We start from the raw sequence: 24,987 nt of genomic DNA, 5'->3' as shown, positions 1-24,987 counted from the left end.
ACATTTTTGACAGCTACCCTACAGTGCCTTTACAGCATCAGTTAAGGGGCGATATAGGGTTACCACTAACATCATTATCACCTAAGTTTCTGGGTTATTCATTTATCACAAACAATAGGTGTTGGCTCAGCGGCAGGGGCAGGTAATGTTTTGGGTAGTCAGGAGTCTATCACACGTATTTTGGGTTATTGTGTATAGCGATTCGGCTGGACACTCTTAAACTGTGTGTTAATTGTGTCCTTTTTTCTACACACTAGAGCGGGGCCTCAATTTCCCGAGCGGTTGCCGGGCGAGGTGAGGTCTTCACCCACACAAAGCTGGGTGAGTATCACAGTGAGGAAATGCCTCTTCGTGATAAAGTTAATAAGCTTATAGGCAATGCGGAACGCAATATGTTCACGCAGGTGTGTTTTGTTTTGATGGTGTCAGTGGGGTCACGTTGATTTCTGTGTGGCAATGTGTACATGGCGCAGAAGGTTTACTATGCCGAAATTAAAGCTGCCAAAAGTAGGTACTTCTCAGAAAGGATAGAGAAGGCGGACAACAATGGCAAAGAAGTCTTTGCCATTGTTCAGAGTTTCCTTTCTCCCTGTGCTGCCTTACCAGCTCTTCCGGCCTCCGATCTCTGGTGTGAAGAACTGGCCTGCTTTTTTGATAATAAAATCATCAAAATTCAAGAGGAGCTCCAAAATTCCAGTGGGCTTCTTCGGCCCTTGTCACCCTTCGCTTGTTCTGGGGGGAAGCAACCTACTAGCCAATTTACCACCTTTGAGCCAGCTGTGCAAGCGGACGTGCTGGCCATCTTGGAGTCACTAAAGTCGGGTTCACCCTCTGACCCTTGCCCCGCCAGGGTTCTGGGGGGAGCTGCGAGCTTGGTATATCAGGAGGCCACTCAGGTGGTCAATTTGTCTCTGTCCTCTGCCTCTGTGCCACCTTGCTGGAAACAGGCGAAATTGCTTCCCCTCCTTAAGAAGCCTGGCCTGGACCCTCTAGCCACGTCCAGCTATCGTCCGATATCGCTGCTCCCGGCACTGGCGAAGGTCTGTGAAAAGGTTGTCTATAGGCAGCTGAATAATTTTATTGAGTCCTCTCAGGCCCTGCACCCGGCTCAATCGGGTTTCAGGGCGGCTTTCAGCACCGAGACGGCTCTGGTGGAAGTTTCGGAGGCCATCAGGGAGTGTCTGGACGGAGGCGGCAGAGCGGTCCTGGTTTTGCTGGACTTATCTGCCGCCTTCGATACGGTTCCCCACGCTCTGCTGCTGAATCGGTTGGCAGAGGTGGGACTGTCAGGCGCGGTTCTGGCTTGGCTGTCCTCGTTTCTGTCGGAACGGACGCAGCAAGTTTGGATGCCTCCTTACGCCTCGTCTCCCAAGAAGCTCAGCACAGGGGTCCCCCAGGGGTCGACGTTAAGCCCCCTGTTGTTTAACGTTTATATGACCCCGCTGATCTATCTGGCTGAGCAGTGGGGAGCCAAAATAATGGCGTACGCCGACGACACTCAGCTGTTGTTTACCTGGCCTAAGAATTGCCTAGATGCTAGTGTCGTCTGCTCCTGTCTATCCAATGTCTTTCGGTGGCTCCTGTCAGCCCAACTTAAATGCAACGAGGACAAGACAGAGCTGTTGTTTTATGGCAACTTTCCGGCCAATTTTAAGGATCTCATTTGGCCGCCTGATTTTGCTTGTCCCAGCTCTCTTGGAGGCCCGGCCAAAAACTTGGGGGTCTGGTTCGGACAGGATCTTAAGTTTGAAGTACATCTAAAAAAACTTACGGCGACCTGTTTTGCGACCCTCAAGTCACTAAAAAGGTTCCTTCCACTGCTCCATAGGGAAGCAAAAGAGACGGTTCTGCGTGCTCTGATTCTATCAAGGCTGGATTATTCCAATGCCCTCTTTAGCGGTCTTCCTAAATATCTCATCAACCGAATGCAGATTATTCAGAATGCGGCGGTCCGACTTTTATTCCATCTCCCGAGAAGAACTAGCGCTTCTGCTCATCTCCGAAAGCTCCATTGGCTTCCAGTGGCCCATCGTATTGTGTTCAAATCTCTGGTCCTGGCCTTCCGTGCCCTGCACCAACACGGACCACAATATTTGCACAAGAGGTTCACGTTTTATTCCCCTCGCCGTGCACTCCGATCAGCTAATCTCCTTCTGATGTTTACGCCTAAAATCAGATATGTGAGATTGGGTGGTCAATCTATTTCTGTCCAAGCAGCTCGATCCTGGAATGCCCTGCCGCTCTCTTTGCGTGCGTCAGCCACACTGGCAGAATTTAAGAAGGGGTTAAAAACTCACCTTTTTAATCTCAGTATCTAGTTGCTTCCCTTCTTCCTTGGTTCGGCTCTGTGCTAGTTCACATATCGCGCCAGGATACTCTGTAGTAGCAGAGCGCGTAATAAAATCTTTTATACATACATACATTATACATACATGGTATCTTTTGTTTCCTTGACAGGTAGCAGATTCTTTTCCTGTCTCCAGAGGACATAGAGCTTCCAAGTTTGGGTGACACTTTTTCTCCTTACAATATCTCGATGCAACTTTTGCTCTCTCTTAGATGCACACCCTTTATAGTATAATGTGTTGCAGTAGCTCACCATTTCTTGGTCCTGATGAAAGCTGGAGCAATGCTCCAATTAGCTGAAACTAGTTGACCATTCTACACAGCGCCACAACGTAGTTTTACTCATTTACTACCAGGCGTGTTTTTAATCTTGACACCTACACTCATTTCGACAAGTTAGCTGTTTAGTCTAGGTAGTCATTTTTAAGCACCTTTTCTTCAGCACTGCACTTTTTTCACACTTTATTTTGGACACAACTGTGGCAAAACACGTTGTTCTCCATTTCCGCACCGTTATATGGGCGATATATGGAATGGCTGACCATCCCCAAATGATGAAATGCCGCCAAGAGGGTGGTCTGATGGGACTTTTCTAGCCCAGTGTGACCCAACACACTTATCCACACGGGTATCCTTGTGATTCCTGCTCTCCACTCTGGACAACACACCACTAATTGACCTGGTCTCCTTTTTTTGTGTTTGGTATCTACAGTATAGGGGCATGAGTTGACAGGTCGTTAAAATATTTCCCCTTTGACCCTCCGTACATGTGTTTATTATTTCCTTCTTGGTCCCCATTTTGCGAAAGACAAACCTGAGACACTAGAAGGTTGGGCTTGTGTTTTTGCAGTGTCTAGGATTGCCAGATATTTGTTATGCATTGTTGAATTTTTTGAGTGGCTTTTCCTATTAGGAAACAATATGAATTTTAACAACCTCTGACATACATGCACTATGAACTTCATATGAGCTCTTTATCTCTTATGGATGGAACTTATGCCTTTGTTGAAATGTTAATTCTTTGTACTTTCTTGTTGATGTCATGCTTTTATGGCTTCAGCCTAATAAAGATGATAATGATGATGACCTTATAGTTGCTTATTGTCAACGTGTGTTATTTTGATAAAATACGCTCCTCTTAAAATTGTAAATTATGAGATGCATCTCGTGTGTCGATAGACTTTGAAACTTCTGGTTATTTACTTCAATCTTCAAAATAACAACGTCAATCCAAAGTTAGTTTAATGGTATTCACGAACATATAGATTTTAGCACCATAATCATTTTTATTAGAATCTAAAAATAAACTACCAACCTTGCCATGGAGGTTCACCATTTTGTGTCTCCATCTTCCCTTGTGCAAAGAGGCGACTTTTACCCACACTTTCAGCTGAGAACTGAACATCCACACGTCGCGGCTGTTTATGTGGCCTCCTGTAAAACAACAGGTTGGAGGACAGAACAGGTAAAGATTAAAAGTCAGTTGTCCGACTCTTCCTTCTGTCCTCAGTTAACAACATACAAGCAATATTCAAAACCTGACAAACACTTCAATGGAATAGAATTAATACTAAATTGAAAAAAGAAAAGGAAGAGTGTTTTGTACATTTTTGATAGAAAGGCACCAGAGATATTTCATTTTGCAAAGATTCCTGTATTAAAAAAAAGATTTGCCTCAACAATAAGTTTGTGACATTTTAAAAACAAAAAGAAAGAGATATGTCAGAGAGGCATGCAAGGTGGGAAAAACAACTTTATTGTGACATATCTATTTGCCACAATGGACGTTATGTCGGGGTCACCAGGGGTCGCACCTGCGATCCCTCCCTTGCCCCTTGCGGCTCCTGGCACTACATTTGCGACCCCTGGATTCAGACATGTCAACATCCGTGCCAGAAATACAGGGGCAGCTCGTCCTTATGGACAGTGGTTGGGTCGCCAATATCCTTGTTTTTGTCAATGTTTTAGTGTACTAACAAACAGAGAACAATTAGGTGGAATGGGACCTCCCTGGCAGCCGAGGTAAGTAACATATGCGTTTAAATGTATGTTGTGTGCAGGCATGCATGTGAGAGTGTGTGTATGTGAGACAGTGCATATGTATTTCTGATCATGTATGGATGTGTAAGCATTTGTGCTTCAGTGAACATAAAGGTCAAATGGCGTGTGATGTCACGGCCGCTACTCCTGCCCTTTTAGTGAATTGATGTTCATATTTGCCACTCGATTAGATTTTTTTTTTTTAAAGAGACATTTGTCAGAGAAGCAAGCCAGGATTGTGGGACGGAATATAACTTGAAGACTAAAACAAGTATTAAGCCCTTTAAATGTGCTATTTGTGGTAGGGGAGTGCAGCATCTGCTATACACACACAACACCAGTACCACCAGCACCAACAACATCTAGGCCACTATGCACTTCCCTTGCATTCACACACTAGTAATTGATGGCTACTCATCCTTCTTGTCACTTTAGAGTGACAAATAAGTACAGAAAAACAAACACACTGAGCACAACTTTGGTCGTCACACACAACATCATGCACTGGCTATGTAGCTCACAAACCAAATACACACTCTTCCACCAATGCACTCCAATGGGGACGCATGCTGCTCCAACAAATGCGATTCAGCACCTCACCAAAGGTAGGAATCGTTGTATAAATGGAATGAGAACTCAATAAAACAACAATGATGTAATTTACAACATTTTAAATAAAAAGAACAGAGTAAAAAGGACATGTAACGCAGAACATTCATATTTAGGTTATAGTACTTCCTTTTGGATTTTACTTAATCAACCGGAACCTTAAAAATTGGTTATATATTTTTAATTTTCTTTTACCCTCATTTTGAGGGTTGTTTCCTGTTTCAGACCAGTCTCTCATGTTCAGATTCCCAAAGCACATTGTTAGAGACTTGAGAAGATTTTGGGCTGTATTTCCAGCACCCCAAATCAATGTGTTGCTCTCTACTGAAGATGGACAACTATCCTGAAACATGTTTAGAGATCATACACAGTACTGGCTGCACCAAATAGAGTGAAAAACTAAAGACTGTCACTGAACCAATTGATATCATGCACTGCATGTACCATGATGCATTGTAGTGATCTGAGTGCTAAGATAGGAGGCAGTGTGCTCCCACCCTCCTTCTGTTTGAAAAGGCTCCCTTGAGCTAATGAGCTGACAAGCTCTGGCTGATGCACCTGCATACAGTGACTGGTACAGACACCTGAGAAGACTTGTGCAGCATTTCCAGCACCACAAAACTATGTGTTGCCCTCTTTTAAAGAAGGACAAGTATCCTGAAACACATGTCTAGAGATCCACAGCACTGGTTGCACCAACAAGGGTGAAAAGCTAAAGATTGTCACTGAAGTAAGTGTTATCATGCACTGCATTTACCATGATGCATTGGGGTGAACTGAGTGCTGGCATGTGAGGCAGTGTGCGCCCACCCTCTTTGTTAAAAATTCATAGCTCCGGTTCTACTGATTGGATTTTTGTTATTAGGTGTCAAATAATTTATTAAAATGTATTCTATTGTTCTAAATCAGTGTGGATTCTTTCTTCTGTTGTATTTTGACTTTATCGCCGATTGTGTCCTGCAGAAAACTTTACATATTGCCTTTAAGTTAAGCCTGACTTTGTTGCGCCAAGCTACCAGAGGGTGAGTACAGGTTAATTTAGTGACTTTAGTGCTTCATCCTGACAGAGATTATGGATGTTGCTTTAGCAATGTTAACACCCCCACAACCAATAATCCAGTTTCTCACAGACATCATCACCATACACCCAGACAGTACACATAAACTTGCACTGATTTATACATCAAAATCTGGCAGCGTTCGTTGTTACATACCATACATTTGATGCTGCTGCACTTTCAGGTGGCACCAGTGAGACAAATGAGGATGACATGGAGCCTGGCATCTTACCTGAGACATATATATCATTCTTCAGGGTGCAGGCGGCAAACTCAGACTTGGTGTATCCGGGCACACTCGCAAGTGCCATCCACTCCTTGGTCTTTGGATGGTATCGATCTGTAAAGGGGAGTTTCAAAAGCCCCTTCTTGTCGCACCCACCTATGACTACGATGACCTCTGCTAAATCCATGAACCTGAAAAGAAAAACTCTATTTAAATTTTTCAAAATGGAAGGGCGACCACAAACTCTTGTGTTCAAAACTATGCTTTAATTACAAATAGGAGGGATGGAGACCATATATTATTCTTATCCTTGATATTAATTAAAATATTAACTCTTAAACTCTCATCTGAATCTAAATTGTATTGCCTGTGCATATTCCCTCCTATGAGCAAACTAATGCCCTTTTGTGAATTAAACAATTATGTTACTTGTTCACGGATGAGCACACATTGAAACACTGGATATAAGATTTCAAATGTGAATTTACATGTTTGTTTTGTTCCACAAACTTTTCAGCACTAGTTATAGCCTCCTTAGAGTGGAAAGAACTCGTTTCTACCCTTTTATTTCTAATACCAAATATTATTACTCCATTTTTTTTTCAATCACTGTCAACTGCTGCAATTCTTTTTGCATTTAAATCATACTTTTCTTTTACACATGTGAAGGTATTACTTTCAGTTGTGCCACTGCTGAGTTAGAAGGCACCGACAATCCAGTCAGTATCATCCTGGGAGAACAAAATAAAAAGCAGTCCATGAAGATCCATTCTCTTGATTCCCCTGATCTTTCTACACCATTCTCAGGGTCACTAATCCTCTCCCTCCTTATTTGGTATTGCAGTGCCTCCCTCCCTACCCCCCAACAACCATCTTAACTTCCTATCCCCTGCTCTGCCAGTCATAATTCCACAGCTTTATGTTTAACACTTCTACTTGACTGGAAACGTCTCCTGGAAAAGGTTGGGGCTTCATTTATGAGGCCCTTGTGCCATCGGAACATCACTTTTTGTGACGTTCCGTGGCGCAGGAGCCTGCTCCATATTTATGAGGCAGAACTAAGCCACTTTTTGTGGCTTAATGCTGCCTTGTAAATATTGCCCCTCTAATGCAGTTTTCTACGTTAAACGGGCGTGCAATGGGTGTTGTTGGGGGCATTGCAAGCAACATCCATGGAATTTTGACACTGCCCTAGATTTATCAGAAATCGTAAAATCGGCAAAAACTTATGCCTCCCCAGGGGAGGCGTACGAGAGGAATAACGAGCAGGAATATATTTATTTCTCCTTGTTTTTCATTTTTCTGTGTGTGCTGCAGCCCACTTAGAAAGAGGAAAAAGCCGCTTGTGATTGTTTTTGTGCAAGTAGGTTTCCCTTGCTGCACAAGAACAATCAGCCCCGCAACGCAGGCACCCCTGCACCATGGTGTAAAGGTGCCTGCGTTGGCTTCAGATAGCCCATTGAGCGCCGGCACAGGGGGAAAGGACAGGAATGAGCTGTATCTCATAGATATGGGGCATTCCTGCCCTTTTCATTTGATATAGGGCAGCCCAGCAGTCCTGCTGTGATGCACTACGGCAAAAACACATGAATGAGGCCCTAGTAGTTTCTTTTCTTGGGGGTTTTGAAGAGTATTTCAGAATTTTGAACCTGCTTGTCTACCACCAGTTATGTTGTACAGTATCTATTGAATACAAGTTTACCAAAGAATGTCCATTGTAAGAACAACTGTAGAAGTGATGAGCAAAGCAAGCTGACCTATCTATTAGTTTCAGTATGTAAATGATGAGGAGGGTGGATGTGGTCCAGCTGTAAACCTGTAGATACTGCTAACCTTCACTGAAACCCAGAGAAAACAATGGCATTTACAAGCGGTCTCTGCTGTGTACCTGCTACAAGATGGCTTCAATATTACTTTGTTGCTTTGACAATGGGATAAAGGAAAGGATATAGCAGAACTACTTTTAGAACAAGTGCCATAAGGAAGACACCTAACTCAACTACTCTCAACTGATAGTACGTGTTAGACCTGGCATCTCTGGCGTGATTACCCCTATCTTTTTGCCTCTGCCTCCTGTAATTTTTGATGCTGTGCTGGATTCGTTTTTGCTGGTTTAGATGCTTTGGACACTCTGCCACTGCTGATCAGTGCCAGAGTGTAAGTGCTCCCTATGTAAATTGTTATTCTGATTGGATATACATGTTTGGCATATTTGTATCACCATGAAGTCCCTAGTAAAGTGCACTGGGTGTGCCAGGGCTGGTGATGACAAATGCTACTAGTGGGCCTGCAGCACTGATTGTGCCACCCACAGGAGTAGCTCTAAAAATGGTGTCTCAGGCCTGCCACTGCAGTGCCTACGGGCAGTTTAGAACTGCCATGTCCTCCTGGCCAGTGTCCCCACTGGCCAGGCCTAACCCTTCCCTTTTCGTGCACATCAGTCACCCCTATGGAAGGCCCAAGGTACCCCCCTGGGCAGGGTGCAGTGTATGTGAAAGGTAGAGCATGTGCTAGTGCAGGTGACATGCTCTGGTAGTGAATTACAGCCATTTTCGTTTTTCACTATTGTAAGGCTATCTTGCTCCATAGGTTAACATGGGGGATGCTGGCTACAGTGGTTAACAGCATTTCTTCCCATAGGAACAAGATAGGACATAAGTATCTAGTATCCCTGAACTCAGAATTTAATAACACATCTTTTAGGAAAGGTGGTTTTTAAATCCTGTGTTTGAGAACAGCACTTTTAGAAAGTTGCTGTTCTCTTGTCTGACCCTTCTGTGTGCCTGGGCCTGTTTGTGTATTGACTGTCTGGTTTGTGAGTGACAGGGGCTGGGGAATTCCCCCAGAGGCTGGATGAGTCAGCACTAGGCTGAATGAATGCAATTGCAACCTGAGTGGTGGGAGGAGTTAGCACCTGGGCTGAATAGGGCTGCCTGCCACAATGCTGGCTCCACCTCCTGCTGGGCGGCTGAGGACCCTGCCCCTCACTCTGAAAGGAAAGATGCAGCCAGCAAAACAAAGTGCTCAGGATCCACCCAGAACTGGTTCAGACCGGGCTCAGGGCCCACATGCACAGAGAGAACAAAGACTTTAGGGGTATAAGTACAGGACCCCTGACAACAGAAAATTAGATCATCCTGGAATCAAGAAAGAACCTCTGCCAAGGAGAAAGCTGACTCTGAAGAAGGAAGACTGTCCTGCTGTTGCTCTGCTGGACTGACCTGCTGTTGCTTTGCTGCCAAGGAGAGGGGAAGGACTTTGCTGTGAGCTGTGTCCCCTGTCTTGAAGGAATCTCCAAGGGCCTGAGAAGAGCTGGCTCCCTGTTTTTGAAGTCCCAGGAACAAAAGGACTTCACCCCCAGTCCCCCTGAACTCTGCTGAGAGAGTTCTGTCCTTCCTAGAGTGCTTGATCCAGTTGTGGGGCCTCTGGAAGTTGAACCTGAGCTGGGAAGCTTGAAACTAAGCTTGGGAGACTTTTGAAGCTGAAAAGTGCCGGATCGCTCGCTTGCGGAGCGCATCCCCGACAGTGCGAGAAGTTTCCCGCCGCTACGAAAGTCGAGATCGGCGCAGCGCCTGACGCCGCTGCCGGAGCCGTCGCATCCTTCGTTTGCGGGACGCACCAGACCGATGCGGGAGAATCGAACATCGCTGCGAGTGTCGTCGCAGAGCCTGTCGTCGCTGGGTGAGATCGCCGCACCGCTTGCTTGCGGACCGCATCACGTCGCTGCGAACATCGGCGCAGAACCATCGCATCGAGGAGCTGCGAGAGAGAGGATCACCGCTGGACCGCGCATCGTCGCCCCGGAGATCGTCGCAGCCCCTACGAGATCATCGCATCGTGCCTTTGCGAGAACAGACTTCCTACGGAACCTACGCACCGGAATCCACGCAAGCGGCCTTCCTCCCCATACAGACCGGATTCGTTGCAACATGCCCGCTGCTGCAGCGGGGCTGTCGCATCGCCTCCCCAGGGTCTCAGGAGCAACGCATCGCTTGTTTTCCACCGCACCAGCTTCCTGCTTGTGGAACTTTGTTGCATCTAAAAGGTACTGTGAGTAAACGTGACGCAACTGTGAACTTTTCACGCATCTGTGGTTTATTTTACCGCAACTTGAAGAACTTTAACGCAACCTTAAGAACTCTTTTTGAAACCATATTCTTGGACTGTGTATGTTGGATTTTTGTCGTTTTGGTCTTGTGTAGTTTAGAATAAATATCTTTATTTTCCTAAACTGTTGTGGAATCAGTTTGTGGTGTTTTCACTGTGTTACTGTGAGTGTTGGTACAAATACTTTACGCATTGCCTCTGGTTAGCCTAGACTGCTCAGGCCAAGCTACCTAGAGGGCGAGCAGGGGTTATCTAAGAGGGTTATCTCCTTGCCCTGACTAGAAGCAAGGGTCCCTATTTGGACAGTGGTACCTACCTCTGCCAACTAGAGACCCCCAGTTCTAACATTGGTGGTCAGGCGGTGGGATTTGAACTTGTATTTGTACTTGACCCACAGTAATTGGTGTACATCACTAGTGAGTGCAGACCACTACGCCACCGCATACTATTGGTTTTTGAGTTTTTGAATTCTATTTTTGAGTAACTCTTCTAAAGCATCATGTCTCTGAATGGGAAGGCGCCCAGTGAGGAGGCAGAGATAGATTTGGAATTCTCGATTGGAGATTTGTACTCCTACCCGGTAAAGCATCTTAGGTACTTCTGCCAGAAGTTTGAGTGCCCCATAAAGAGCGCCTACAGGAAGGAGGAGCTGCAGAGAATCTTGAAGGTCCATTGGGAGGCACAAGAGGGAAATAATGTTGTGGATGTAGAAAGTGCTTTTCAAGGCAAGGATCTGCCAGTGGGCAGAGTAGGCTCAGGAGCTGGCAGCAACCACTCCAGTAGGGGCCTCACCCCAGAAGAGTTACAAGAAAATCAGAGAATGAGAGAATATGACTTGGAAGTCATGAAAATGAAACTGAGGCAATTGGAATTGGAGAAAGAAAGGGCAGCGGAAGACAAGAGAGAGGCCCGTGCCCTAGAGGAAAAGAAATTGCTTTTGGCTCATGAATTGAGCATGAAGGAACTGGATCTTAAAGCCAAGGAGGTGGATGCCAGTTCAAATGGTGGCAGCGTGCAGCCAGTGCATGGGGGTAAAGTATACATTCCCAAAGACCTGGTACAGAATTACCATAGGAGTGAGGATATTTATGCCTGGTTCACTTCGTATGAGATTGCATTGAAGATGAATGGTGTGCCTGATAAGCATAGGGAGGCGGGCCTGTGGAAACATTTTGAGGCTTCTGGGAGGAGTGCTCTAGAGCCCTTAGAGATGGCAGGTGCCATGACCTACCCCAATATGAAGGAGGCCTTATGTCTCAGGTATGGCCTTACTCCAGAGCAGTATAGACTGCAATTTAGAAACTCCAAGAAGAAAGAGTCTGAGACTTGGATGGAGTGTGTGAATGGGTACTCGCGTGCACTGGAAGGTTGGATGAAGGGCAGTAAAGTAACTGATTTAAAGGGGTTGTTGCATTTAATCAGTTGGGAGCACTTGAGTAGTCTTTGTGTTCCAGAGCTGCGCCAGCATCTTTTAGACAGCAAGCTGACAGACCCCATTGAGCTTGCTAAGGAGGCGGACCGCTGGACCAGTACCAGGGTCCACAGAGGAATTGTGGGTACCACAGCCAAAGGTGGGCAGGGTCCCCAGCAGAAGAGTGGGGGGGACAAGGGTAACCAAAAGGAGTTCTCACAAGGGCCCCAAAATAGTTCCCAGGAAAAGGATTCCCAACCCCCCAAATCTAAACAGCCATGGCCCTCTAAGGGCAGGCGGGACAATAGAGACAGGAGAAATAACCAGGGTCCTCCTACCTGCTATCACTGCAATGAGGTGGGCCATATTGCTCCAAAATGTCCCAAGAAGAAGCCCGCATCCACTGGTGCTCCCGCCCCAGTGTTAGCTAGTGTAGCTTTGGGTGGGGATTTGGTTTCTAGTGACTGGGGGGAGCTAGCAGTCATGACCCTTGTCTCTCTAGGAGACCGAGAGATGGTCCAGGAAACCTTACTGCCCTCTAACACTAAGAAATATGGGCAGAAGGTGACCATCAATGGGAGGGAGGTTGAGGCTCTGAGAGACACCAGAGCCAGTGTGACATCCGTGAGGTGTCAGTGGGTATCTGAAGAGCAAATCATCCCTGGTGTACTCCGCCCTGTAGTGGCAGCTGACAGCTCAGTGCGCCTCTGCAAACTGGCGAAGGTTTCCTTTGAATGGGGAGCAGTCTCTGGTCTTTTGGAAGTAGTTGTCAGTGATGCCTTGCCTGTGGACTGTCTGTTAGGCAACGACCTGGAGAGTTCTCCATGGAAAGACATAGAACACAGAACTCACTTGGAGATGTTGGGTCTGCCTGCGTGGATCTGCGTGACCACGCGTGCTATGGCAGCCAGTAAGGGTGAATCAGCAGAACTGGAGCCTGAAACAGTGGCCCAGAGACCTGTCAGGAGAGGAAGAGGCAGAGGGCGCGGGAAACCAGCCCCAGCCGTTCCCACGGTCCAGGAGGAAGCAGAACCTGAGGGGGATGCCCTGGAACCTACAGGGGAACAGGTGGCCGAACTGGGAGACCTACCTGAGCTGACCCATTGGCAGCAAGAAGGTGGTCCCTCCAGGGAGGAGTTCTGCCAGGCGCAGAAGGAATGCCCTTCCCTCATTGGTCTGCGGCAACAGGCTGTAGATCAGGCGGCAGGTGGAGCAGTCAGAGATCACTATGTTTACTGGGAAGGTGACCTACTTTATAGCGAGCCTAAGTTTGCTGAGCCTGGTGCAGCCCATGTGCTGGTGGTACCCGAGCGCTTCAGAAACTTCCTGATGGGTCTGGCTCATGACGTGCCTCTTGCAGGACATCTGGGGCAAGACAAGACCCTGAACCGGCTTGTCACCCACTTTCACTGGCCCCAGATGAGAAAGCACGTTGGTTCCTTTTGCAGATCTTGCCAAACCTGTCAAGCTAGTGGCAAGACTGGAATGAAATTGAAGGCCCCCCTTCAACCCTTCCCAGTGGTGAGCACCCCTTTCGAGCGAGTGGGCATAGATATCGTAGGGCCCCTGGACCCCAAGACAGCCTTAGGCAACAGGTTCATCCTGGTCTTGGTGGACCATGCCACCCGGTACCCGGAAGCAGTCCCTCTCAGGACAATCACAGCACCCGTGGTGGGCCGTGCATTGATGGGGATCTTTTCCCGTGTGGGGTTCCCCAGAGAGGTGGTCTCCGACCGGGGTAACAACTTCATCTCTAAGTACATGAAGTCTCTGTGGGAGGAGTGTGGGGTAACTTATAAGTTCACCACTCCTTACCACCCTCAAGGAAATGGGCTGGTTGAAAGGTTCAACCGGACCCTGAAAGGTATGATTATGGGCCTAGCGGAGCCCATGAGACGGAAGTGGGACGTCTTGTTACCATGCCTGTTGTTTGCCTACAGGGAGGTGCCTCAGAAGTCCTTAGGGTTCAGTCCCTTTGAACTCCTGTATGGCCACCTTGTTAGAGGACCTCTCTCACTGGTGAAGGAGGGTTGGGAAAAGTCCCGTGGGAAAACCCCCCAGGATGTGTTCAGCTATGTGCTGGCCATCCGCAACCAGACACAACGCTTCAGGAAACTCGCTCAGGCGAACCTGGAAGCAAGCCAGGAAGAAATGAAAAGATGGTACGACCAGAATACCACTCTGGTCGAATTTCAACCTGGGCAGAAAGTGTGGGTGATGGCGCCAGTGGAGCCTTGCGCGCTCCAAGACAAGTGGTCTGGGCCATATGAGGTGGTGGAAAGGAAGAGCGAGGTAACCTACCTGGTTAACCTGAAGACTCCCAGGCAGCCCCTGAGAGTCTTGCATGTGAACCCCCTCAAACCACACTTTGAGAGGTCTGAAGTAACCATGCTCATGGCTACAGATGCAGGAATGGAAGAGGATAGTGATCCTCTCCCTGACCTCCTGGCAGTCAAAGAGCAAGATGGGTCAGTGGATGGTGTGGTCCTCTCGCCCACCCTGACCCCAGAACAGCAGAATGACTGTCGCCAAGTGTTGGGTCAGTTCTCCTCTCCGTTCTCCCTGACCCCAGGAGTCACCAACTGGTGCGTCCATGATGTGGACACTGGAGACAGTCTGCCTGTGAAGCAAACATTTTACAGGGTAGCTGACAAGGTCAGGGCCAGCATCAAGGAAGAGGTTTCCAAGATGTTGGCGCTAGGGGTGATTGAGCCCTCCAGCAGCCCCTGGGCTAGCCCAGTGGTCTTGGTTCCCAAGAAAGCTGCTACCCCCGGTGGCCCTCCAGAACTCCGGTTTTGCGTGGACTACCGTGGGCTCAATGCGGTCACGAAGACTGACGCACACCCTATCCCCAGAGCTGATGAGCTCGTGGATTGGTTGGGAGCTGCCCAGTACCTCAGTACATTTGATTTGACTTCGGGGTACTGGCAGATTGCCTTAACTGAGGGGGCCAAAGAGAGGTCAGCATTTTCAACACCAGAGGGGCACTTTCAGTTCCGTGTCATGCCCTTTGGGTTGAAGAATGCCCCTGCCACATTCCAGAGACTGGTTAACCAGGTACTGTCCGGGCTGGAGGAATTCAGCGCCGCCTACCTGGATGACATTGCTGTGTTCAGCTCCACGTGGGAGGAACACTTGCAACAACTCTGCGAAGTGTTGAAGGCTCTGCAAAAGGCAGGCCTCACTATCAAGGCCAGCAAGTGCCAGATAGGGCAGGGATCTGTGGTGTATTTGGGACACCAGGTGGGGAGCGGCCAGGTGGCGCCCCTACAGGCAAAGATTGATACCATTCTGGCTTGGGAGCCCCCCAAGACCCAGACAGAGGTGAGAGCCTTTTTAGGACTCACCGGGTATTACAGACGGTTTGTCAAGGGATATGGCACCATTGTTGCCCCCTTGACAGAACTCACTTCCAAGAAGTTGCTCAAAAGAGTTGACTGGACTGACGCCTGCCAAACTGCTTTTGATGCCCTGAAAACTGCGATGTGCACAGCACCGGTGCTCAAGGCACCTGACTTTTCCAGTGAGTTCATAGTTCAGACGGACGCTTCAGAGCATGGTGTGGGAGCAGTACTCTCACAAGCCACTGAGGAGAATGGAGACCAGCCAGTAGCTTTCATTAGTAGGAGGCTACTCCCCAGGGAACAGAAGTGGAGTGCGATTGAAAGGGAGGCTTTTGCTGTGGTCTGGGCTCTGAAAAAGTTGAGGCCCTACCTGTTTGGGACTCACTTCCGTGTTCAGACCGACCACAGGCCCCTCAGGTGGTTAATGCACATGAGGGGCGAAAATCCAAAACTGTTGAGGTGGTCCATCTCCCTACAGGGAATGGACTTTACGGTGGAACACCGCCCTGGTACAGAACACGCCAACGCTGATGGTCTGTCCAGGTTTTTCCGCCTTAGTGAAAAGAACTCCCAAGAGGGTGGGTAGTTCTCCCCACTTTCAGCTGGCAGGGACACGTGTTAGACCTGGCATCTCTGGCGTGATTGCCCCTATCTTTTTGCCTCTGCCTCCTGTAATTTTTGATGCTGTGATGGATTCGTTTTTGCTGGTTTAGATGCTTTGGACACTCTGCCACTGCTGATCAGTGCCAGAGTGTAAGTGCTCCCTATGTAAATTGTTATTCTGATTGGATATACATGTTTGGCATATTTGTATCACCATGAAGTCCCTAGTAAAGTGCACTGGGTGTGCCAGGGCTGGTGATGACAAATGTTACTAGTGGGCCTGCAGCACTGATTGTACCACCCAAAGGAGTAGCTCTAAAAATGGTGTCTCAGGCCTGCCACTGCAGTGCCTACGGGCAATTTAGAGCTGCCATGTCCTCCTGGCCAGTGTCCCCACTGGCCAGGCCTAACCCTTCCCTTTTCGTGCACATCAGTCACCCCTATGGAAGGCCCAAGGTACCCCCCTGGGCAGGGTGCAGTGTATGTGAAAGGTAGAGCATGTGCTAGTGCAGGTGACATGCTCTGGTAGTGAATTACAGCCATTTTCGTTTTTCACTATTGTAAGGCTATCTTGCTCCATAGGTTAACATGGGGGATGCTGGCTACAGTGGTTAACAGCATTTCTTCCCATAGGAAGAAGATAGTACATAAGTATCTAGTATCCCTGAACTCAGAATTTAATAACACATCTTTTAGGAAAGGTGGTTTTTAAATCCTGTGTTTGAGAACAGCACTTTTAGAAAGTTGCTGTTCTCTTGTCTGACCCTTCTGTGTGCCTGGGCCTGTTTGTGTATTGACTGTCTGGTTTGTGAGTGACAGGGGCTGGGGAATTCCCCCAGAGGCTGGATGAGTCAGCACTAGGCTGAATGAATGCAATTGCAACCTGAGTGGTGGGAGGAGTTAGCACCTGGGCTGAATAGGGCTGTGCCTGCCTGCCACAATGCTGGCTCCACCTCCTGCTGGGCGGCTGAGGACCCTGCCCCTCAATCTGAAAGGAAAGATGCAGCCAGCAAAACAAAGTGCTCAGGATCCACCCAGAACTGGTTCAGACCGGGCTCAGGGCCCACATGCACAGAGAGAACAAAGACTTTAGGGGTATAAGTACAGGACCCCTGACAACAGAAAATTAGATCATCCTGGAATCAAGAAAGAACCTCTGCCAAGGAGAAAGCTGACTCTGAAGAAGGAAGACTGTCCTGCTGTTGCTCTGCTGGACTGACCTGCTGTTGCTTTGCTGCCAAGGAGAGGGGAATGACTTTGCTGTGAGCTGTGTCCCCTGTCTTGAAGGAATCTCCAAGGGCCTGAGAAGAGCTGGCTCCCTGTTTTTGAAGTCCCAGGAACAAAAGGACTTCACCCCCAGTCTCCCTGAACTCTGCTGAGAGAGTTCTGTCCTTCCTAGAGTGTTTGATCCAGTTGTGGGGCCTCTGGAAGTTGAACCTGAGCTGGGAAGCTTGAAACTAAGCTTGAGAGACTTTTGAAGCTGAAAAGTGTCGCATCGCTCGCTTGCGGAGCGCATCCCCGACAGTGCGAGAAGTTTCCCGCCGCTACAAAGGTCGAGATCGGGGCAGCGCCTGACGACGCTGCCGGAGCCGTCGCATCCTTCGTTTGCGGGACGCACCAGGCCGGTGCGGGAGAATCGAACATCGCTGCGAGTGTCGTCGCAGAGCCTGTCGTCGCTGGGTGAGATCACCGCACCGCTTGCTTGCGGACCGCATCACGTCGCTGCGAACATCGTCGCAGAACCATCGCATCGAGGAGCTGCGAGAGAGAGGATCACCGCTGGACCGCCCATCGTCGCCCCGGAGATCGTCGCAGCCCCTACGAGATCATCGCATCGTGCCTTTGCGAGAACAGACTTCCTACGGAACCTACGCACCGGAATCCACGCAAGCGGCCTTCCTCCCCATACAGACCGGATTCGTCGCAACACGCCCGCTGCTGCAGCGGGGCTGTCGCATCGCCTCCCCAGGGTCTCAGGAGCAACGCATCGCTTGTTTTCCACCGCACCAGCTTCCTGCTTGTGGAACTTTGTTGCATCTAAAAGGTACTGTGAGTAAACGTGACGCAACTGTGAACTTTTCACGCATCTGTGGTTTATTTTACCGCAACTTGAAGAACTTTAACGCAACCTTAAGAACTCTTTTTGAAACCATATTCTTGGACTGTGTATGTTGGATTTTTGTCGTTTTGGTCTTGTGTAGTTTAGAATAAATATCTTTATTTTCCTAAACTGTTGTGGAATCAGTTTGTGGTGTTTTCACTGTGTTACTGTGAGTGTTGGTACAAATACTTTACGCATTGCCTCTGGTTAGCCTAGACTGCTCAGGCCAAGCTACCTAGAGGGCGAGCAGGGGTTATCTAAGAGGGTTATCTCCTTGCCCTGACTAGTAGCAAGGGTACCTATTTGGACAATGGTACCTACCTCTGCCAACTAGAGACCCCCAGTTCTAACAGTACACCTCCCAATACTATTCTGAGAAGCACCAGACCAAATAGCAAATCTAGATTATCTGTGTGTGCTTCAACCTCAACCTCAATATCCCCATGCAAAGCTACTACTTCCTCAAAACTGTGACCACAAAAAAGAGAGGGCAAACTGACAAGCCCCAGAAACAATAACATCCCATACATAAAAATGTAATTCATATTGTAACAAAACCTTCACTGGAAGTAAACCTAGTCAAAATCTCTGCAACAGCTTGAATAAGGTTTTCATAAAGAAAGTCCTGAGCATTGAGAATGACATCTCACCCACAGAACTTTATGTGATGCCATACTACTCTAAGGCCATCTCAACCTAAGAAGTGAAATGAGGCTTATTACAGGCAAAGTTGTGACCACTATTCTTAAGCATCCACTTGAGTTGGGCATTGTTTCCATTGAGTTCAAAGGGTCAACATGTTCCTCTCTCTTGAAAACCCCACGGTTAGGACCTTCAGATCCCTCTAAGTGTATGACTATTCAGCTACTTCCGGCAGTCACTCAGGTCACTTAATTGCTGTTGCCCCCCAGCTCAGTTTAGTTGAGCTTAGTTTGAGGTTTCATAAAGGGCTTCGTTCAGTACCAAATGGGTACCATGGCCCAGGACAATTACCTCTAGCCTACAAAGACAAATTAACCAAAAAATAGAAAATGAAAGGAGACTCTACAAGTATCTTGTAAACAGCCAGGTTTTTAGGATTTTCCTGAATTTCCGCTTATCACAGATCTGTTTGCAAGGCTAGCAAATTTCATTCTGCTAGCAAAGTTAATTCCTGCACAGCTACACTGAGAAAGCACGACTACCAAATGTTTGGCAGTGAACTTTGGAAATAGAAGGAAGAAGTTTATTATCTGAGGTAAGCACCCGTGGCAGCAGATACAAATACAAATGAGCACTTCAGGACATAATATAACACTGATTTTATACCAAAAGTGCTCTTAACACGCTCAAATCAAGCCTACCTATTTATTATTGAATAATCCATAATTTGCCAAATTTGAATAAGATTCTCCCTATTGAAAGCTGTTGTACCAACTCCAGACCAATTCCAGGGTTCTCCGATACAGAACCCTTTTTCCTACACTTAGCGGCGTGTTACTGTGCATTAAAATCAATTTGTCCTCAACACATTGGCATGAATGCTTAGGCATGAGGTTACAGACAGTTTAAAACATGTTCTTGATTGCTACTTGATTTATTTCCAAACCTCATCCCTCCCCAATTCGAAGTCCACTATTTTCATCACCACCATGGTGTCACCAATTAAATTTGCCAAAGCAGGTCCATGTTAACAATCATCGCTAATCTGGGGGCCCAAACCTCCTTGTAGCTGCTATGCTTTCCTTAAAGATGTGTGGGCAGTTGTGTTTTATTTAACACAATAAATTGCATATTTTTGATATATATGAATATATGAGTTATGTGTAATACATAGCTAAACAAAATATTTATAAGAAACAACATTTAGGTATTGATATCTAGTCATTTTTGGTCCATCATTCTTAAAAGGAGGCTATTATTTGCTAGTTGTTCAGTATACTCTGTCCCATTGGATTTAGAGGGTTTGGTATAACTTTTTGTTTCCCATCCATTGCGGCTCAGTTCTATACAAGACAAGTATGTTTATATTGTGCACCAGTGGAAACTGTATCTTGGGCGGAATGCTTTTTTGTCTTCTGTTTTCATGGGAATTTTATTTGAAAAACAGATAACATCTTTAAACGTAACAAAGTAATACATTTGTGAGGAAGCCACATTCCAGGCAGAACTAGAAGAAAAGCTAAAGGCTTCATTTAAATGTAGCTGTACATCCATATTGTCCAATTGTCCTAGTGTAGGGCCCAAATACTCTATGTCACCCTGTGATATTATTTTAGTCCCACACCAAGGCTCAAGTTGTAAACCTGCAGGAGGTGCTGGTAGATATAACAAACTATATACATGACTCAGGACAATTACAAAAGAAAGGGAATAATGTTTAGGCAAAAGGAATCCTATAAAATAAACATAGAAATGTATTATTAAGTAATACCTAATCCAACATCAATAGCAAACTTCTTGAATGACCTTCAAACCATCAGGAGTCTCCTACCAATTGAACTCCCTCTGGAATACCTCTAATCTCAGAGCCATTCACAACCCATGGCTCCTGCTCTCCCTTCACTTCTGCCTATTGGCTATAACAAACCTAGAGAAAATTAAAAGGCACACACATCAGGCCGAAGCTCCCTTACAGAATATCATACCGTAAGCTTTTCGAATCACAGCTCACAGTCTCATAACTGTAAAGCCATAGCTAATTCTCTTCAGACAACTTGTCTCTGATGGCCTACCTGTTCAAAATCCAGACTGACCAAATCAGGCCACTTGAATGATGAATCACATCCTTTCCACAAAGTACTAGAAATCAACTGAGATGGGAATGCCCAAAGTAGTAAAAGAGCCGACTGCTTGAACAGAGGAAACCACCTTTTTCTTAACTAGAAAGAAACCACCAAGGTTAACTGTGCCAACATCTACCCAGACTTAAAGAATGTCATGGGATACAAGGTCACTGTATGGAAACGTAAGGAGTCCTTCTGACCATAGCAGAGGCCACTACTTTAATCTCCAAGCATTATTCAACGGAAATCACATACAGAAGTCTCCTGGGAGGCCAAAAGTTCAAGTCAGAAAACAGAAAACATGTGACAGATTTCTCTGAAGTCCTTCAGCAAATGAGATGGATACTGGGAGAAGAAATATCTTTTGCTCAGCTTGTCAGTCTGGAGACTCAGAAGAAAGGCTATCTCTGCCAAGGACTTTCGGTCAGTGCCTCCTCTACTGAACAACATGAGTGTAGCAATTGGATTGTTTGGTTGCACACATACTGTTTGCTAAGATCCAGATGACTGAATGAATGCTAAAGTAGAAAAGTCCCTTCAACTTCATCTAGTTGAAGGTTCCTCCATGATACTCACTGAGGAAACCTGCCCTGCATATCGCGGGCCCCACTCTTCAGCCCCAGATTGCTAGCATCTGCAGTCCCACTCTCCTGAGCTGCAGAGACCCACATGAAATCACACAATAAAGGCTGAAGAGAACAAATCAAGATTGCAAAAGTACCATTGACCGTGTCCAGGGCAGGAACCACATTCTTAAAGTCCTGAAATAATATTTCCCAGTACACATAAAGACAAGGGTATAGCTTCGTCAGTGAGATTCGAGGGACGTGAATCTCAAATGTCTCATCTAAAACAGCAGTGGGCTGCAGGATGAAGGGGTGAGATAAGCAAATTTGGGGATGGACTGGTTCAGTAAGGAACAGGGTCAGGACTGATTTGCAATAGGTGGGCCTCTGTCTAGAGTGGCATAGTGATCCATTACAAAATAATGGGGTGACCCATACTAGTCCATGGACCTGGGTAATGCTCGGTATAGAAAACAATGGTCCTAGACTAATTTCCTTAGGAAGATGTTCATTAAGTCGAAATCTATGAACATGAGACACATAGAACTCACAGTTATTATAACAGATCACTGTAGAGAACATTTCAAAACTGTTTTGAAATGTTCTCTACAGTGATCTGTTATAATAACTGTGAGTTCTATGTGTATCATGTTCATAGACTTTGACTTAATGAACACCTTCCTAAGGAAATTTGTCTAGGACCATTGTTTTCTATATAGAGTGGCATAGTGGGCATACAACTATGGGTTGGAATGCTGGCCTGAGCGGTTGCCACTGGTTAGACCATTTGCAAGCATTCATCCCATCACCTTTTGGGTTTTGATTGCCAGAGGGATGCCTGGAGAGTTGAGATGGGAGCAGCATTCCTAGCTTACTACTGCTAAGTTTGTGAATTCCCAAAAGAAGAAAATTATCGTTCATTCAAGTAATACTATTATATGTGCAGATGTACTACTTTTTTGGAAAACCGTTCACTATGTATATATTTAAGATCCCGATCCAAAAAACAAACAAGTTAAAAACTCTTAGTGATATAAGAACAACGAGAAAAACTGAAACAGACCCAACTCAGGGCCCCCTGTCCCAACTACCAAACCAAGAATGCACTTGACGGTGTCACACTCCAAACATACCAGCTGAAGCTATGCCCCTGCTCGTCCCACATGGGCCTGGTAGTTATCCGTGGGAACTCATGAAGCAGTCATGTACAACACATTGGCCTGGAGTCTCTGCCCTGAGATCACTTATTTCAACAAAAAAAAAATCACACTGCATGCACTCTTTTCTGTCTCCGCTACAAGAAGCCTTGATGGTAGAGTTGTCACATCTATGCTTCTAGGCAGGTCTCCATCTTTCTAGTCCTCGCCTTTTACAAATCATCTTAACAAGTGTTTGCTGCCCCCATGTACTAAATCAGATTCACAAGTAGAAGAGGTCGCCAGAGCTATGCGAGGGTTCTGGCTTGGCTTTATGAGTCCATGGACAAACCAAGCCGTGAAAGCATTTAGCATGTATATCGTGCAGAAAACATAATGTAAAAATAGGCTACAATGTCTTCAAAATCCCCCCAAAATTATTTCTTTAATGTGTGGAAGCGTTTTACAATAGTACATCATATTATACCACTGCATAGACAGATATATATTAAAAGTGATTGTTTTTAGAAACATTCATGGCTCACCCCTAAATGACAATGCCGTTAGTGAACTAAGAGGCAAGTCAGTAGTCCAGTAAACCATACACAGGGTCTAGATTCATATTATAAACAAAATGACAGACTATTAAATCAAATATAAGAGTTGCTTGTACAGCGCACATCCTGAACTCAAGTATTTAAAAATGCTCTCAAACATGATAATTAATAAAAAGGAGAATCTGTGAAATACAATATTTGCCTGGGATCACACAATTTGGACAAGCAGAGAACCTGGCATTGGTTCCAGCTTATTTGAATTCCAGCCAAAAGATGGGTATCTCTCTCTCTCTCTCTCTCCTGTTTACATTAAAGGTCACTGCTTTGTCTTTCATTCTTGGCTCCCGACGAAAGGGAAACCCCAAAAAGTTAGCAGACCCAACTCAAGGCACCCAGACCTTACTGCTAAGCCAAGAATCCATTTATTTGAGGGGTGTCGCACACCAAATAACCACCAAATACCTCCCCCTGAAGCTAAGCCCTTGCATAAAAGTGAATTCCAGTGGTGAGGGATGAAGCTTGACACAAGGCACAGTGAACACACCAGCTCTCATATGTCCTTGAATTTGCTTCCACTGCCTGCCACATGGTAGCCCCTTTTCAATGTAGAAGAAAGGACAAGGGACTTGTTAGTCTGAAATAAACAAAGATTTTTCAGCAGGAGAACTGATGCTTACTTAGTACAAAACCTGGCCAAATAAACATCATGTCCCGGGATGGAGCTTGATGTGTGCTTGTTAAGTTAAACACAAAACTATGATGTTGCAGCACATTGAGGACTTTCTGCACTCCTAAATAACTCATTCCTGGGTTGATGGTGCATGCAGAAGTCAATGGTTGTCCATGTATAGATAGATGGAAACCCCATCTGTTGAAGGAGCATAAAAAATGGTGGCAGGAATTTGATGATGCCTCAATGAGCAGCCTTCAGATCAAACAGCTGGACCACAAACTTGAAATGGTTTTTCCTCATCAAAAAGGAAAATGGATGTATTGCTTAAGGTAGGGCCTAATGGTGATATGGAGATATGCATTCAGAGATTCAACAAAGTCGCCGTTAGCGATCAAGAGAACTCTTATCTGGTGTACCCACCTTAAAATACTGCATGATCACAAACCAAATTACTTGTTTCAACTCTGTACCAGGTTAATCCTCCTGTAACCTTGATCAAAACATTTCAGAATACTCTTTTATACACTGCTGCGTATCACTATATGGTCATTTCAGAGTGCTATGTTTTCTATTTGGCAAGGTCTGTGCGACAGCAGTATTGGAATTGACTACAGTCCAGTAGGACTTAATTAAAACTTCTGTCTAATGATCTTCTTTTGCACCCTTCGCCTGTAGGAGAACAGATAATGGCTACATTGAATTGAGTGCTTTTTGAGGAATTTCCTGAAGTGCACATAGCTCAGTTTTACCCTTCAGCTTAGGCATAAAGCATTCCACAGCACAGGGCACTGGATCCAAGTATTTACATCCATGTTTCATATTCTTGAAAGCTCATTGGCAGATCCATGCTTTGTTATATAGGTTCAATAATCGAAGCATTAGGTACTACTGAGGGAAGCATCTCTTTTTTCGGTTGTAAGGGTAATTGAGAGAGTTGCATCCTCACCAGGATTTCCATTCCTATTCATAGGGTCCTTGATGAGTTGGCAAATTGGGATTCTGTGATAGGAGAGTCTGTGAAAATGCTGAACAACCCTTCACTGAAGCTTTGGATTGCTTCTGCCTTAAAATGTTTATATTGCCTGCTAAGTAGTTTAAAACTTTAGCCAGGGCTCCTTTAAAAATACTTTACCTTGACATCATCCAAAGGATTTTAAGATATAAGAGAGAGTGAAAAGGGTGGGATAGATTCCCTCAGCTTCTTATGTCATCATTTCTTCATCTGCCTTGCCTGAGGGTTTCCTTCATCATGGAGTAGTATAACTTTGCTGTCTAGTGATGGGAGGTGTCAGTGACTTGACCTTCAGATGCTCCCTTCCCTGTGTAGGCCAGGGGTTCTGCTGAATCGGAAGCTGGCAGCCCTCCAGATGAGGAACCACATGTGTTATTTTTGTGGCACGTTTCCCTATTTCTGCAAAAGTATCAGTTTCGGCACAGGCTAGCGA

At 46.1% G+C, this 24,987-nt stretch overlaps 1 protein-coding gene across 1 annotated transcript in view; it reads right to left on the bottom strand.

Moving 5' to 3' along the window:
* The window catches only part of KLHL35 (kelch like family member 35), a 67,542-nt gene that overhangs the window by 36,512 nt on the left and 6,043 nt on the right, over window positions 1–24,987 (bottom strand). The window contains exons 2-3 of the mRNA XM_086933860.1: window positions 6,286–6,470; window positions 3,662–3,780 (exon numbers count right to left, since the gene is read on the bottom strand). Of these exons, the coding sequence (XP_086789986.1) occupies window positions 3,662–3,780; window positions 6,286–6,470 (304 nt within the window). The remainder of the gene's footprint in view (window positions 1–3,661; window positions 3,781–6,285; window positions 6,471–24,987) is intronic.

Source organism: Lissotriton vulgaris, chromosome 8 (genome assembly GCF_964263255.1).
Source record: "Lissotriton vulgaris chromosome 8, aLisVul1.2, whole genome shotgun sequence".
In the NCBI taxonomy this organism is placed as follows: Eukaryota; Metazoa; Chordata; class Amphibia; order Caudata; family Salamandridae; genus Lissotriton; species Lissotriton vulgaris.
The sequence above is the reverse complement of the archived record's forward strand: the minus strand, read 5'-3'. Positions and strand labels throughout refer to the sequence as shown.